Genomic DNA, 16,174 nt, shown 5'->3' with positions numbered 1-16,174 from the left:
TCCAAGTCGGCCCGTTTGACGTCCTACCCCTCTTAAAAAAGTTTTATCAAAAAACAAGGAAAAATTTTAGCACAGCTGCTATGGCGGTTATGATTGTCAGCGAGACTTCAAATACCGAGACCGGTTATTCATAACAAAACTACTGATTTCGGTCTTAACCGATCGGTTTTTCTCATCCCTAGGAGACAGTACCAAAATGTCCGCCCCTGTTAGCTGAGTGGTCAGCGCGGCGGAATGCCACGCCAAGGGGCCCGGGTTCGATTTCCGGCTGGGGTAGGAGATTTTCTCCGCTCAGGGACTGGGTTTTGTGTTGTCCTCATCATCAATACATCGCAATCTCCGGCGCGCAAGTCGCCCAAGGTGGGGTCGAATGCAATAAGTACCGGCTGATCAAAAAGACAGTATAAATTTGAAAACTGAATAAATCACGGAATAAAGTAGGCAGAGAGGTACAAATTGACACACATGCTTGGAATGACATGGGGTTTTATTAGAACCAAAAAATACAAAACTTCAAAAAAATGTCAGACAGATGGAGCTTCATCTGATCAGAATAGCAATAATCAGCATAACAAAGTAAGACAAGGCAAAGATGATGTTCTTTACAGGAAATGCTCAATTTGTCCACCATCATTCCTCAACAATAGCTGTAGTCGAGGAATAATGTTGCGAACAGCACTATAAAGCATGTCCGGAGTTATGGTGAGGCATTGGCGTCGGATGTTGTCTTTCAGCTTCCCTAGAGATGTCGGTCGATCACGATACACTTGCGACTTCAATAATCGCACGGACTGAGAGGTCTGGGGACCTGGGAGGCCAAGCATGACGAAAGTGGCGGCTAAGTACGCAATCATCACCAAACGACACGCGCAAGAGATCTTTCACGCATCTAGCAATATGGGGTGGAGCACCATCCTGCATAAACATCGTACGTTCCAGCAGGTGTTTATCAGCCAGGCTGGGGATGATGCGATTCTGTAACATTACAGCTCCTTTTATACACGATTTTCACGCGCAGTCACTGACGTTTTGCTGTCCAGCTCCATCTGTCGGACATTTTGTGAACTTTGTTTCTTTTTTTTTGTTCTAATAAAACACCATGTCATTTCAAGCATGTGTGTCAATTTTTACCTCTCTATGTACATTATTCCGTGATTTATTAAGTTTTCAATTTTATACTGACTTTTTGATCACCCGGTACTTGCCCTCGGTGGCCGAACTTCCCCGAATGTGAGACTCCCGGCCCACAATGCCCTACGCTCATTTCAGTACCAAAATGCAACACACCGCCCCAGAACCGGAATCCGCGCCTGTACGGAGCGTATAGTTCCAGAGTAGAGACTAGTGCCGCAGGCGGGCGACGTGTCGCGGCGCGGTTGCAGAGGCAACATCACAAAGGAGCCGGGACGAGCACCGGAAGCGCGGTCCGGCCTGCCGAACCGGCGGGAGGAGGGACTGGGGAGCGCTCCTCTACTCGGCGGTCGCTCGGGGCGCACCACGCGGCCAGCGCGCGACCTACGCCGGCGAATAAGAACGCCGCGTGCGTGCGCGCCGCACTCAGTCGCCCGCCGACTACCACCGAAAGGAGCGAGCACGCCGCGCGAGCCCGCGACCGCCAGAGCACGCGACCACGCCGGGGCGTTATGTTCACGAGTGCAGCCGAGCGCCAGTGGTCACAGTACGTGAAGGATAGCGCCGTCTCCGGGAGCTGAGGGGGACCCGTTCACGACACTCGGGACTGAACTGTAGCACTCGCACGTGTATTGCGTTTCTAGTCGTCTCACATTCCACTGAACTCTCTGTCGGGATACAGCACTTGCTGAATTCGGGGATCAGAAGTTTACACGCTCGAGAGGAGGAGTACAGTAGTCAGGGGCAACTGTTCTGTTAGCTTACGAGAGTAGAGTAAGTCACGATGACGAGCGTGATGATGAGCAACTGCCCGGCGGCGCTGTCGGCCGACCAGGAACCGCTGACGGGCTCCAAGTACGGGCTGCTGCCCGGGCCCGGGCCCGTCGAGGGCGGCAGGGCGGCCAGGGGCTGCGGGGGTGGCGCGAGGCGGGGGGCGGCGCTGGGGGCCCGCTGGCGGCTGGCGCTGCTGCTGCTGGGGGCGGCTCTGGCCGCACTGCTCGCCGCCGCCCTCGTCACCGAGGTGGTGCACGCGCGCGCAGAGCGCGACCGGCTGCGCGCCGACGTCGAGGACCTGCGCCGGCGTCTGCACGACCGCGACCTCATCGCCGAGCTGCGCGCCTTCGAGGACGCGGTGAGTGCTGCTTCTCCGCAGCGTGGCGAGCTGCTAGTCGCCACCAGTCCGTCACTAGACTCTCTGTTCTTATGTCAGCTGGTCTGGTCCATCGCTGGGCGAGATCCACTCCCGAAAGCTTCCACTGGTGGTTCTCTCGATTTTTTACTCCTCTCCGCCTTATCAGCTCCTTTCGCCCTCTTCACCTACTCCTCGAGGGACCATCTAAATTCTGCTCCACATGGTATATCCTCTTTTAAGAATATTTCCTGCTTCCAGAATGCGTTTTCGCTCTCCACACGAGTGTCCGCTATTCTGGGACTCGAACCCGGTATCTTTGTCCTCCGTCGGCAAACGTTCTACCAACTGATCTATCCAGGCACAGATTGCCATGCAGGCATTGTATGGACTCTGTGTATGCATAAATCAGTCGGCACAGCATTTTCCCACGAAAGACAAAGGTTCTGGGTTCGAGTACTACACCAGCACACATTATCAATCTGCCAGTGAGTGTCCTGGTACCAGAATGAATTTTCACTCTCCACATGAATATGCGGTATGTTTGAAACTTCTTGGAAGATTGAACTATGTGTCTGTCTGGGACTCGAACCCGGCATCTTTTTCCTCTGTCGTCAAATGTTCTACCAACTGATGTATCCAGGCACAGATTGCCATGCAGGCACTGTATGGACTCTGTGTCTGGATAGCTCAGTCGGCACAGATTTTCCCACGAAAGACAAAGGTTCTGGGTTCGAGTTCTATACCAGCACACATTATCAATCTACCAGTGAGTGTCCTGATATCAGAATGAATTTTCACTCTGCACGTGAATATGCGGTGTGTTTGAAACTTCTTGGAAGATTAAACGGTGTATCGGTCTGTGATTCGGACCCGGAACCTATGCCTTTCGTGGGTAAGTGTTCTACGAACTGAAGGCGAAAGGCAAAAGTTCTGGGTTCGAGTTCCGCACATCTCATTAATCTGTCAGGAAGTGTCATATCCCCTGCTCAGTCATTGCTTTGGCTAACAGATTTTTTGCGAATAGACCCGTCTATATTGTAACTATATTTCTTTGCTAATTATGACATTTATACAATTAAGACTAACACTAACATAGAAGTGAAAGGTCTTGATTTTTAAAATAACTTAAGAATGAGAGATGTTAATTATACGTTAATTATTAATTAGTAAAACTCATTATTGTGCTACTTTAATCCTAAGTAGAGATCTGATGCTGACAGTAGCCGACAGTTTGTTGTACTCAGACCCTTTTCTTTCAATTCAGAGGTTATAAACCCATACTCCAAAACTTAACTGTTTTCCTTTTGCATTGGGGTATTTTGTGAGACATCGAGCTCATGCTGGACGATTTGCAGCTATCTTAAAATGTCTTTGCTATAACGATTTATGTCGCAAGTACCACAAATATGTCCAACGTGAGACGGTGGCATGCCTTGAAGGCCCAGCGGAAACCGACCAGCCACTGTGTCGTTCAGAAATGGCTCTGAGCACTATAGGACTTAACTTCTGAGGTCATCAGTCCCCTAGAACTTAGAACTATTTAAACCTAACTAACCTAAGGACATCACACACATCCATGCCCGAGGCAGGATTCGAACCCGCTGTCTCGTCCTCAGCCCTTAGCCGTCACCGTATGCGGACAAGGAGGGGCATATGGTCAGCTCACCGCTCTCCCGACCATTGTCAGTTTTCGTGACTGGTTTGTTACACAAAATTAATGAAATGACGATAAATTATTCTGCACAGAAAAATTGTTAATTCACTAAGTTAAATGAATTAGTGGGTAGTGACAGTTAACTGTCGACCCAACAAACGTTTTACGAGATCATGAACATTTGTCTCAAAAGTGCACTTTTATTCGATGATTATTTAGTCAAGGGGTGCTTCCTCTTTGTGATAGATTTGTAACGCTTACATTGTCACAGTTTAGCAAGAGTTGTATGGTGCCATCTGAAGATAAGCTTAGATCAAGAACTTGTTCTGAAAACGTGAAAAATTATAGTACAGCAGTTCTCTCTAGTTACTAGAATCTTGTTATGGTTCAGATAGGGAGTTCTGTGTAATAACCATCACTTGTTGCTGAATGTGAGTTGTAGATTCCTACATACCTGGTAATGAATGGTAGTCCGTCATTTAAGGTAATGCATCTACGCAACGAAAAAATTGCCATTAATACTGCACCAAACGTACAGTCTAACGTTATAGAGCGAAAAGATGTCGCTAGTAAACTGTACTGTACTTTGCCAACAGAAATGCGAAGAAGTAACATAACTTATCACTGAAATTTTCTGTTTTGTACAACACGGAACGTGATTGCCACAAATTTGTTATTTGTTGCACAGAAGAAAATCACACTTAAGTAATACTGTACGGTGGTGTGCTGGAATGGAATGCCTCCGAATATTCTGTTCTGTTCTCAATAGCGGTTGAGGTATTATATGTCAAGCATACTACTCGCTCGACTTTCCCGTTTCTCTGACCCAAGTTGCAACACTCTGCCGCTACAGGGCTCCGAACTGAAGCGTGTAACATGGCTGTGTGTAACGTAACTGTGTCGAGGCGTGAGAAACAGCGTGCTGTAGCCGAGTTTCTGACCGTCCACACGTGGAGCACTCCGTCTTCACCAGGACAGTGACAGGCCACGTACGTGAGCTGCGACATCTGCAACAGTCCGACTCCTTGTGCTCACAGTCTGTCATCACTTATGCTCAATACAGTTCTGACTTAGTTCCATCCAATTTTGATATGTTTCCAAAATTTAAAGAACATCGTCGAGGCTTTCACTATTATAGTGAAGTGACGAAGCAGTGTAAGCAGAGGTGAGTCGTGGCTCCTTCAACGAAGTAACACATTCTACAGTGATGGTATCAACAAACTGGTCTCTCGTTGGGAAAATGTGTTCGTTTCCAGGATGACTACGTTAAGAAATAAATGTGTAGACCTGAAGAATAAAGGTGTAGAATGTTAATAAAGTCTGTTTTATTTGAAAACTTCGAGACTTTTCACATAAAAAAAATCGAAGGCATTACTTCTCAGCACGGCCTGTTATCATACAATCAATAGTTTTCAAATAGTCTAGGTTCCCCTGTTCGTAGAATGACCTGTCACGACAGTACACTCTCCTGACTTTGTACGCCAATGTATTCTCATAAAAATGACGGAAGCTAAGACGTGAGGTGTTTTCTGATAACGTTGCCCAAAGAGTCAGTGCCATCACGTAACGTCAAGAGAGATTAAGTACACACCCCTCAAAACTTATATGATGACATTCTGAATAAGACTTACTACCAAGAGCACTTATCACTTGTCCTAAATTCTTAAACCAAATTGCATAGTTTAATCTTTCATGTATCGTCGTCATTGGGATATTCAGAGACGGAGCATGTGGTAAAAATGGATAAGGGTTTGGCAGAAAATCATTCTTGGAAATATAGCAGAATTCATCTTAGATGATTCAGTTAAACCGTGTGAAACTGACACCTCAATGGCCAGGGGAAGATTCGAATCCCATTCCTATTAAATACGATTTCAGAGTTTTAGCCTTTTCGTCATCTCGTTCTGTTCGTTCGTAATTCATTGTCACAGAGCAACAAGTATTTGCAGCTACAAGAAATACAAAGGAATCACGGTTACAACGCGCACTTTAGCGTTAGATTTGGCTTACAGGTTACCAAGTTTTTTTCTGTCGTCATTCATATTTAGTTGTGCATAGAATTTTGTAGGTCTCCCCTGAACCTAGCCAGAAACTAAAAATCTAATGATAAAACTAAGTTTTAAACCTGATTAACGGGGTACGTTGGTACCACAGTTACAACTTAAAAATACGATTTTAACTCCAAGAACTTAAAAGCTCACGAACTGTTGCTCAGATGCGTACTGAAGCGAATATGGTCATAAGTAACGTCATTACAAAAGTTTCTGTGTTATCTGCGCTGAGCTACCGTTACTATTTTGTATGAGCAGCGTGACTGAAGTCCATTCTTTGTAGTTCCATTTAGTCTTCGGCAAAAGTTGTGGGTTAGACTTCGTAGCCATGCACCTAAATAACACTGAAAATGCCTTTAACTACTGTAATGGTATCGAAAACATTTGAAATCGTCGTCAGAAATTTCTAGTGCATCTGATATAATTCTGTTAGTATCTTTTCTTGTTTGTTTTTCTTGGCTTCTGAAATTTTTGGAAAGACATTTTCTTCGATTTCTAGATGCATTAATGCTGTGTTTCCTTGGTCAAATAAACTCTGAAATGGGCCATCAGATCTGCGTCTGAATCTAACGTCGCTGTTCTGTACAATTGAGGCTGGGTTTAACTATAGTACCTTAATTCACATACTTTTTTCGGCAAATTTTTCTCTATAGTGTATTTTACGGTGGGTATTGTTAGCAAAATTTCTGTTTTTGCGTGAGGCTAGTCTCAAGTTGCTGTGATTTCACTGGCTGTCGCAACTTTCACCACATTGGCACTTTCTCATCTTGAATGCACTTACACACGTCCAGCAAGGTTGTTGTTGTAGCACACCAAATGTAAATCCTTTTAACTAAGACAGCAGTGTAGAGGTTATAAAAGCTTGATGATTAGTGAATAAAAACATAAGCGGTCAGTCAATTCGCTGTGGATAAGTCTCTCGCCCGCTAGCTATGATTTGGTCGCCTTGTTAACCTACGTTTTAGTGTTTTAAATTACTGTCAAGTGACTGTCTGAAAATACTTTTTCTTTTCACTGGCAACAACAGACACACTACCCTTTCTGTCATAGACAAACCTTGCATATTCGTAAAAGTGATGTTTTATTCTCCGCTTCCGTATGACACTGGTGTGGAGATGGGAGATCCGTTAACGTTTTTTTCCACCAAAAATAACTTCCTCGATGTCTGCTAATAGCTTTTCTACTAAGACAGTCGATGACGTCAGTACAACTTAAACATATTTATTTCTATATTCCCTTCAGCTCCCTTCTTGAGCGAGCACTCTAGTCAGAGATAACACGTCTGTTCTCTGTAAACGTTCGGAATCACGTTTCATAGTAGCGTGTTATAGGCCTCACAAGTTCATCTCTTCAAACAGATTCATCCACATGAGAGATCCATGCGAAGTGTAGGTCAAAGGTATTCCCTGCAAAACCTATACTGACTCCACTTCCAAATAGTTTCTCAGCACCACAAGGGTAAAAGTGGAACAAATGTCCGGGATTAACACGCTGCCTAATTACTTTTGTCACCTGCAGTGATCAAAACTATGACAAGATTATTGTCGCCTGCTAGCTCTGAAAATTTCTTAATTTAAGTAAACACTTTTCAGAGTGTAAAAATAAGATCGTTAAAATACCTACCGATTCATACACTGTCTGCTCAAAAGCATCAGGACACACCTGCGTAATCCTGAATCGATCAGCGGAAGTCAAAAGAGGTGGACCCGCCAGTATAAAAGGAGTCGAGCAGTATTGTGTTGTCAGTAGAGAAGCGGGAACAGCAAAATTGGTCTCAGTGACTTCGGATGTGCATTAGTCATTGGATATCACCTGAGTAGCAAATCCATCTTAGACATATCAACCCTTCTAAAACTGCCGGGTCGACTGTTGATGATGTGGCTGTGAAGTGGAAACGCGAAGGGTCAGATACAGCTAAACCAAGAGCATGAAGACCACATGTACTGACGGACAAGTATCATTCAGCATTGCGAAGGGTGGCTGTAAAAAATCAAACGAAATGAGAGGCCAATTTCTGTTGTCATGTGCTAAGCGACGGTTGGGGTGGCGTAAGGGGCGACGCCACTGAACATTGGATGACCGGAGACGAATGATGTAAGTGATGAATCACGCTATACTCTGTGGCTATCCGATATCTGGCGAACGCCTGGAGAGTGTTACCTGCCATAATGTGTAGTGCCAACAGTGAAGTACGGAGGAAGCGTTGTCGCGGTATGGAGGTGTTTTTCGTCGTTAGGCTGCTGTCCCCTTATTGCGTGTAACAAAATGCTAAATGCGGAAGGATGTGAACGCATTCATAGATTTGTGTACTGCGTAGATTAGAGGAAGAGTTCAGAAAAGTTTCTGGATTTCCAGAACGCTTTTGATGCCGTCCCTCACAACCGGTTTCTAATCAAATTCCATGAGTATGGGGTATCGTTTCAGTTGTTCGACTGAGTCCGTGATTTCTTTTAGAAAGTTCGCAGTTCGTGGTAATTGAGTGGAAGTCATCGACAAAAACAAAATTCATATCTGGTGTTCCCGAGGCAGTGTTATACGTCCACTGCTGTGCCTAATCTGTATAAATGATTTAGGAGATAATATGAGCAGATCTCTCAGATTGTTTGCAGATGGTACTGTCATTTACTGTCTAGTAAAGTCATTAGGATATAAAAATAATTGCAAAATGGTTAGAAAAGATATCTGTATGACACGAAAAGTGGAAATTCACTCTAAATAATGAAAAGTGTGAGTTCATCCACATGAGTTCTAAAAGGAATGCGTTAAATTTCTATTGCAGTATAATTCACACAAATGAACGCTCTGTCAATTCAACTAAATATCTAGATATAACAATTACGAACAATTTAAATTGGAGCAGTCACATAAATAATGTTATAGCGAACGCGGACCAAAGACAAAATACTTAGAGACTGCGACAAAACTAGTACAGAGGCCGTCTACACAACGGTTGTCTGTCTTCTGCTAGAGTGTTGCTCTGCGGTATGGGATCGTTTGCAGATAGTCCTGACGGAGCACATCGAAAACGTCCGAAGGAAGGGAGCTCGTTTATATTAGCGTTAAACGGGGGAAGAGGGGTGTCATGGATATAATCCATGAGTTGGGGTGGCAGTTACTAAAACAATGACGCTTTTCGTGGCGGTGAGATCTTTTCACGATATTTCAATCACTAACTCTCTCCTCAGAAAGCGAAAATTTTTGTTGACTCTGACCTATATAGGGAGAAATGATCATCGTAATAAAATAAGAGAAATTAGAGCTCGCACAGAGAGATATAGGTGTTCCATTCTTTCGTGCGCTGTTCCGAAGTGGAACATTAGAGAAATAGTGTGAAAGTGGTTCGATCAACCTTGTGCGACGCACGTAAGTGTGAATTGCATCGTAGTTGTATGGATTTAGATGTACATGTAGAAGATGATTGTATTAGCAAGCAACATCTGTGAGGCAATGGTTTGTGGACAGTAGCATTCCTGTAGTGGAATAGCCTGCCCAGAATTCTGACCTGACCTCAGTGGGACACATTTGGGATGAATCTCGGCTTCGATCCAGACCAGCGTCAACATCACTACATTCTCTGATGATGTTCGGTTAGTGGGGCGCTCAAACCTACATTCTCTGGTTTTGGCGCTTGAGGAAAAATAGTCTACCACTCCTCCACAGACTTTTAGAACCTATTTGAAACTGACCCCAGCAGAATTTAAGCCGTCATAAATGCGAAGGGTGAACACCTTCCGTATTAATGTCTACTAATAGGTGTCCGGATACTTTTGATCAAATAGCATGCAAGGAAATATCCTTCCCACATTCCAATCGTGAGAGAAATAGAAAGTGTTTTAGAGGACGTTCATGCTGTAAGCCGTAGTCTCCACGATGAACTTCGCGATAGTTTAGCAAAGTGGAGTACCCGGAACGGCTATCTGTCGGCTAGTTTCAGATATGGGCGATGCTTATGCGTCAGCTGTACGGTACAGCCGGCAGAACGGTCCGGCCTTTGCTCCAGCTGTTTCGTCCTGATAAGGGTTCGTCACACCCGAGAAAATGCCGTCCTAATGTTGAAGTGGCCACCTTCCCACACCCTCTCTATCATTATTAGTCTTTCCCTGTTCTTTACTGAATGCGTGGTGTCTGTTCCTTTGGACACGCGTATATCGCAGCTGTGACATACATTATGTAAATTGAATGTGGAGAGTGGAAAAAAGAAAGAAAAGGGAAGGGATTAATGATATCAGCTGCATCTGGACTTTATGCAAAATCAGCGGTGACGAGTGATAATTTGTGCGGGTTCGAGTCCCCATCCAGCACAAATTGTCACTCGTCGCCGCTGATTCCGCATTAAATCCAGATGCAGCTGATATCATTAGTCCCTTAGCTTTCCTTTCCTTTCTTCTCCCTCCACCTTCAACTTCCATAATTTTCCCTTCTTGTAATACGGTGCGATGGAAAATTGACTTCGTGATATGCTTCCGAACGAGCTAAATTACCTGTTATCTCGCCCGTATGGTTCTGGCTCTAGACATACATCACTTACATGTGCACTTGTACCTTGTAAATCACTATACTCTGCTATCGAGAATACTGTTGCTCATTTTCCCTAGCAACGTTCTTCTTCCAACAACCCTTAGCTGAGCTGCTTAAGGATATCTGCAACATATTTGTGTTGTAATCTACCTATTCCAATATTTACAGTACATCACTAAACTGTTTTGCAAACGGAAGCAGTAGGGCTTAAGATCCTGTCGATGAGTCATTATCAATGCAGCATAACGGTACACTCCGAGTAGTCAAAGCTTGAGAAAGAGATTAGCCGTGTCTTTTACGCAGGAACCATACCTTGCGTTTGCCTTAAGCTATTTACACATACCATAGAAAATTTAAATATTGGTGGCTAGACCGGGATTTGAATTGCGATACTCCTCGCTGCATCACTTCCTCCAGGAATTCTTTGATGCAGCCTTTACGGTGTCTTGGTCAGCAACCCAAGGCACTCGAACGCTCCATAATAGCAGATGACACCGGAATTTTGTGGACAGTCACTTCTATAAACTGAAAAATGGTTCAAATGGGTCTGAGCACTATGGAACTTAACTTCTGAGGTCATCAGTCCCCTATAACTGAGAACTACTTAAACCTAACTAACCTAAGGACATCACACACATCCATGCCCGAGGCGGGATTCGAACCCGCGACCGTAGCGGTCGCGCGGTTCCACACTGTAGAGCCCAGAACCACTCGGCCACACCGGCCGGCTCTATAAAGTGAGTGTAGCTGTTCACATGATATAGCTTCTCCACATTAACTTCAGATACTGTATCATATATTACTGAGCTACAACTAACTTTATAATAAAATACACTGGAACTTTTTTCTCGTCTGTGCATCATCTAACATTTCGCCCTATGCGTATGTCTTGTCCTTCTTATATCATTGACTCGCTACCAGCCTCCGTCCGGTAGCGAACTAGGTCCACCTCGGCAAATGGGTAGACGTTCTCTATCCCAAGAGCTCAAACCGATGAATGGAACATCTATCATGTCAGTGTTTTGAAATCTGCCGATTTATCTTTTTAATTTCAAGTCAATGTAAACATTTTCTGTAGAAAGAAAAAGTCCAACAGTACCGACTTAACACCATCGGTTTTCTCTACATTAATCAGTGAAATAGGTATAACTAAGGCCAACACTTGCGGTCGTTGCAGGAGTACATCGTCCGACATCAAAATTTAAGGAAAAAGTCAATGAAATGGCTGGGAAGGTATTATTAATAACAATTAAGCTGAAGGTTTCTGTTTGTTTCAATATACCGGATAGATAGAATCGCTATTAAATCTGAAGGGCAAAGGAAATAACGTGGTGCAAGAAATGTTGTTCCGCTGTGTCCTCTATGACCTCCAATATCTGTTTCTCATACTGGCTTCAGTCACGGAATCTCCCCGTACGATCTGCGCCACTTTGTATCTGTGAGCGAGGAGAAGAAAGTAGTAACATCCGCCTGTCCAAGAAACAAACAAAGCATACTCGCCCAGGGCGAAGAGCAAACAAACCTTGGCCGTCAGCTGTCAGCAGCGCTAACAAATCGAAGGCAACTTCCGACGGAGTAACATCTGCATGAACTCCCGGTATCTTTAACGTACTTGAATTACGAGCTTGTGTACGCTACGTGTCTCATCAGTATGATCAACTACTTTGCGTCGTCAGAATAATAGACTATAGATCAGCCTGTTTCGTGTGATTAAAGATCTTCATGACTGCTCGCCTAACTTCTTTTAGGTTGAAAGGATATTTATTCTTTACTTCAACAAATAGCTATCTGACGGTCAATAAATGATCATCTAGAGTCTATAAATATTTAAAAAATATTTTAGTGTCCTTGTTTTCTTTCCGCTTTCTTGATACGGTAGAGGATAGTTACGAATAATTAATATTAAGAACTTCGTTTCGTGTTCGGTTTCGAGCATAGGAAGCTGTGTGAAAACCGTGTACAATCTTTCCAGACGCTATCTTACGTGTAAATGATACGTTCCTGCCTTGCTCGAAGTTTAAACTGAAACTTATCGAAACTAATCGAAGACTTGTACCCATATACAAGCCTACGCTGCCTAATTGGAATTGTGAATACACCAGGCAGTAATAATGCTTTCTGCCTACTGTTAAAAAATGGCTATCTTCTTCCCGTTAGTGAGCATTTCTGTGATTTAGAACCATATGTCAAGGGAAATACATAGTTAATTACATTATGCTAAATGAACTTTTCTTCCCTTAGGCTATTAGTGTAAAATCAGTCCGTACGTATGTTTCGTTCCACTGAGGAAACACACATAGGTTAAAGGCGCTGCAGTCTGGAACCGCAAGACCACTACGGTCGCAGGTTCGAATCCTGACTCGGGCATGGATGTTTGTGATGTCCTTTGGTTAGTTAGGTTTAACTAGTTCTAAGTTCTAGGAGACTAATGACCTCAGCAGTTGAGTCCCATAGTGCTCAGAGCCATTTGAACCACACACATAGGTGAATTATTTATGTAAACGCCCAAGGTGTTTGTAACATATAGTATATGTACGTGTGGTTGCCGAATGTTGTCTCCGCAACTGAACTATCATGACTTAGGATGATTAAAACGATCCTACCAGCCGGCCGGAGTGACCGTGTGGTTCTAGGCGCTACAGTCTGGAGCCGATCAACCGCTACGGTCGCAGGTTCGAATCCTGCCTCGGGCATGGATGTGTGTGATGTCCTTAGGTTAGTTAGGTTCTAGGGGACTGATGACCTCAGATGTTAAGTCCCATAGTGCTCAGAGCCATTTGAACCATTTGATCCTACCATTCACAACCTACACCAAGATATTTCCATAAAACGAAGTATCGTGCTGTGGTTTCATTTCACTTCAGTTTGGCACATCACACTAATCATTCCTGTTTGGATGCTATTAGAATGAACCGCAACTTGGATACTGTAAATGATTTATTCTCGAAAAAACATGTAGAGTCCAAAAAACTATCAATACGAAATACACATCGTCGGATTCTACCCTAAATGTAACTTCGAGATGGTAGAATGGATGTTTGACTTTCTTTAAACCGCACCTCCTTCATTAAATGGACACAAAGTTGGCTGATACTCATTGGTCGTGAGAAACAGAAGACCCACACCCTGACTGGTACTGTCAGAAAAATCTCAGTGAACAAGCAAATAAAACGCAACATATTTACTATGAGTGTTTCCCAATCCACCAAACAGGAATGCAGATACCACCTATTGATGTACAGACTGAACCAGTGATCTGCTCTTTGGGCTGAAATCACCTCAGTATAAGATAAAACACGCGTCAGGGTTTCTGTCTGCTGGCTATCCAGGGACAGAAATTCGACTCGAATATTCTTCCGTACAGTAACACTTTGGAGTACGTCAGACTCCACAGAAAGGCAAAGAATCGTCATTCAAGTAAACAGAATAACAACTCTGTTCACGAAGAAACGACTTCACGCACTCCTTGTGTCGAAAGCAGCACATCTCAGAGTCTAACCGCCAGATTCTCCATTGTGGCTCGCGTCAGCGAAGTCATTAGGTCGAGCCCTGCAGGGAAGTGTCTTTGATTGGTCCCCGCAGGGAAGTGGCTTCAATCGATTTCGATAGGGAAGTGCCCCTCCACGCTGTATGCTCATTTCCTCCTGTAGACACAGCGTCGATGTTTGCAGTCAGGCGAAGAAACCCAGCGGCCATTACATGGGCTTGAACTTGCCAGCGAATCACCTGAAGCTCATAGCCCTTTCAGAAGATTTTCTAGAAGTTTCCATTTCTCCTCCTACATACTTAGCACTGGTAGGAAACGCGACCTGACACTTTCTTTGAAAAGATTCTTCGGAGATCAGTCCACCACCAACGTTTGTGACACCGCGCATTCCTTTGCACTAAAAGGACGTATTTTCTCCTTCTTCCGCCCCCAAGCCTCTTTCGCCAGGTACGCAATTCAGAGGTTTTTTTCTGCCCATCAAGAGTGCAACCTCCCACCAACACTGTCTACGCTACTGGGTATACGTGGCGCCTCCTTGCTGTGCTCTCTCACAGGGCAGTAAATGTTCGTCCCTGCAAGAACATTACAAGTCTCTTCCTAGGCCCTCTTTAGCTGATAGTGGCTTCTGAGGAACAGGTAGCCCACGTCGGCCTTTCTGTCAGTTCTCAGCTCTAATTAACTCCCAAACATGCAGTACTACAGAAATTGTTAGCACATGGTGCTAGCCAGTATCGGCCAATGAAATGATTAATAATCCGATTGTGCGTCATAAACAGTGATCTAATATAAATATAAATCAAAAAGAAATTACAGAATAGTAAAGGTATGATGGCAAAATCTTGCTGTCTTACAAATTTCTCATGACGCCGCATTACGATTACAAAATATTCTGTAACTGTGGACAAATGTTTATAACCAGTTGAGCTGAAGTTTGAACGTGCTATTGTCGGTTGTCAACAGATACCAATGTATCTACTGGGTAGAGCCTAATGTTTGCTCGATGTCGAAATTGTGAGATAAGACACTAGTGTAATGGGGAAGGAAGGCAGCTGTAGGGTAAGCAAAAGAAACTATTCTCATATTCTCGAGATCTGATATGGATGAATCACAGGAGAAGTAAATAAAGCGGATACGAAGCGATTTATACCCGACTGTTCACGAATACGAATCCAGTGTCTTATTCTTTGCGTTATCTCCCTACGTCAAAAATGGCTCTGAGCACTATGGGACTCAACATCTGAGGTCATCAGTCCCCTAGAACTTAGAACTACTTAAACCTAACTAACGTAAGGACGTCACACACATCCATGCCCGAGGCAGGATTCGAACCTGCGACCGTAGCGGTCACGCGGTTCCGTACTGAAGTTCCTAGAACTGCTCGGCCACACCGGCCGGCCTCCCTAGGTCTGCATACTGCAGGCCTGTGTAGACAAGTGTAGAAACTTGCTCAATTTTTGTTTCTTTCCTCTCCGTTGTTGTTCCTCTTTCTTCTGCAATAAAGAGAACTAGCTTTTGTGTGGTTTGTTTGTCACCATGTGGAGTTTCTAAGCAATACCGCCCAGCATACTCCCTTCTCGTAGTAAGATTTTGGGACATCTAGGAGCTTTCCACAGCAAGGACTGAGACGCACACGGGCACTCTGTGACAAACGGTGAGACACACTGGAACTAACGAGGAGAATCCTGCCGGTATTTCGGGCACAGCTGCAACGCGCGTTACTCTCGCCGAAACGGCGCCATCACTTTTGAGTGTCGCACGGAGATGCAGCCGCCTTCAGTCACGCTGAAAACAGCTCGAGACACTAGTGTTTCAACATTAAAGAATACCGGAGGTTCTTCCTCTGAAGCCAGATTAGTCAGAGACGGGAGCGGCGTCTGGGCGGTATTTCGGTCAGAGGTGCAACCGGCGTTACTCACTCGCAGAGTGCGGTCGCCGGCGGCAGCAGCCGAAGCGGCGCGTGCGGCCCGTCAGGTGCGGTCCTCTCAAATTAGCGTGGCGCTGCGGGCGCGCGGATCACGGCCGCCGCTGCAGAGCGGGCGACCAGAATAGCAGTGATGAGGCCCGCGGCGGCGCGCGACCGCCCTTGACTGCGGCGCGTTGCGTCGCACTGCGCTCCCGTCCGTCAGCAGCGCTTACGTCCTCCGCTGCAACCGCCGCTGCACGACCCGTGGCGGGCGGCCGGAACCGCAAAACGCCGCCGC

The 16,174-nt window shown here is 44.9% G+C and overlaps 1 protein-coding gene across 1 annotated transcript in view; it reads left to right on the top strand.

The window, feature by feature from the left end:
* Positions 1–1,571: 1,571 nt before the first annotated feature.
* LOC126412128 (uncharacterized) overlaps positions 1,572–16,174 on the top strand; it is a 377,521-nt gene continuing 362,918 nt past the window's right edge. The window contains exon 1 of the mRNA XM_050081573.1: positions 1,572–2,263. Within this exon, the coding sequence (XP_049937530.1) occupies positions 1,916–2,263 (348 nt within the window). The 5' untranslated portion in view covers positions 1,572–1,915. The remainder of the gene's footprint in view (positions 2,264–16,174) is intronic.

Source organism: Schistocerca serialis, chromosome 1 (genome assembly GCF_023864345.2).
Source record: "Schistocerca serialis cubense isolate TAMUIC-IGC-003099 chromosome 1, iqSchSeri2.2, whole genome shotgun sequence".
NCBI classification, from domain to species: domain Eukaryota; kingdom Metazoa; phylum Arthropoda; class Insecta; order Orthoptera; family Acrididae; genus Schistocerca; species Schistocerca serialis.
Note: the sequence above shows the minus strand (reverse complement) of the source record. Positions and strands in the feature narration are given on the sequence as shown.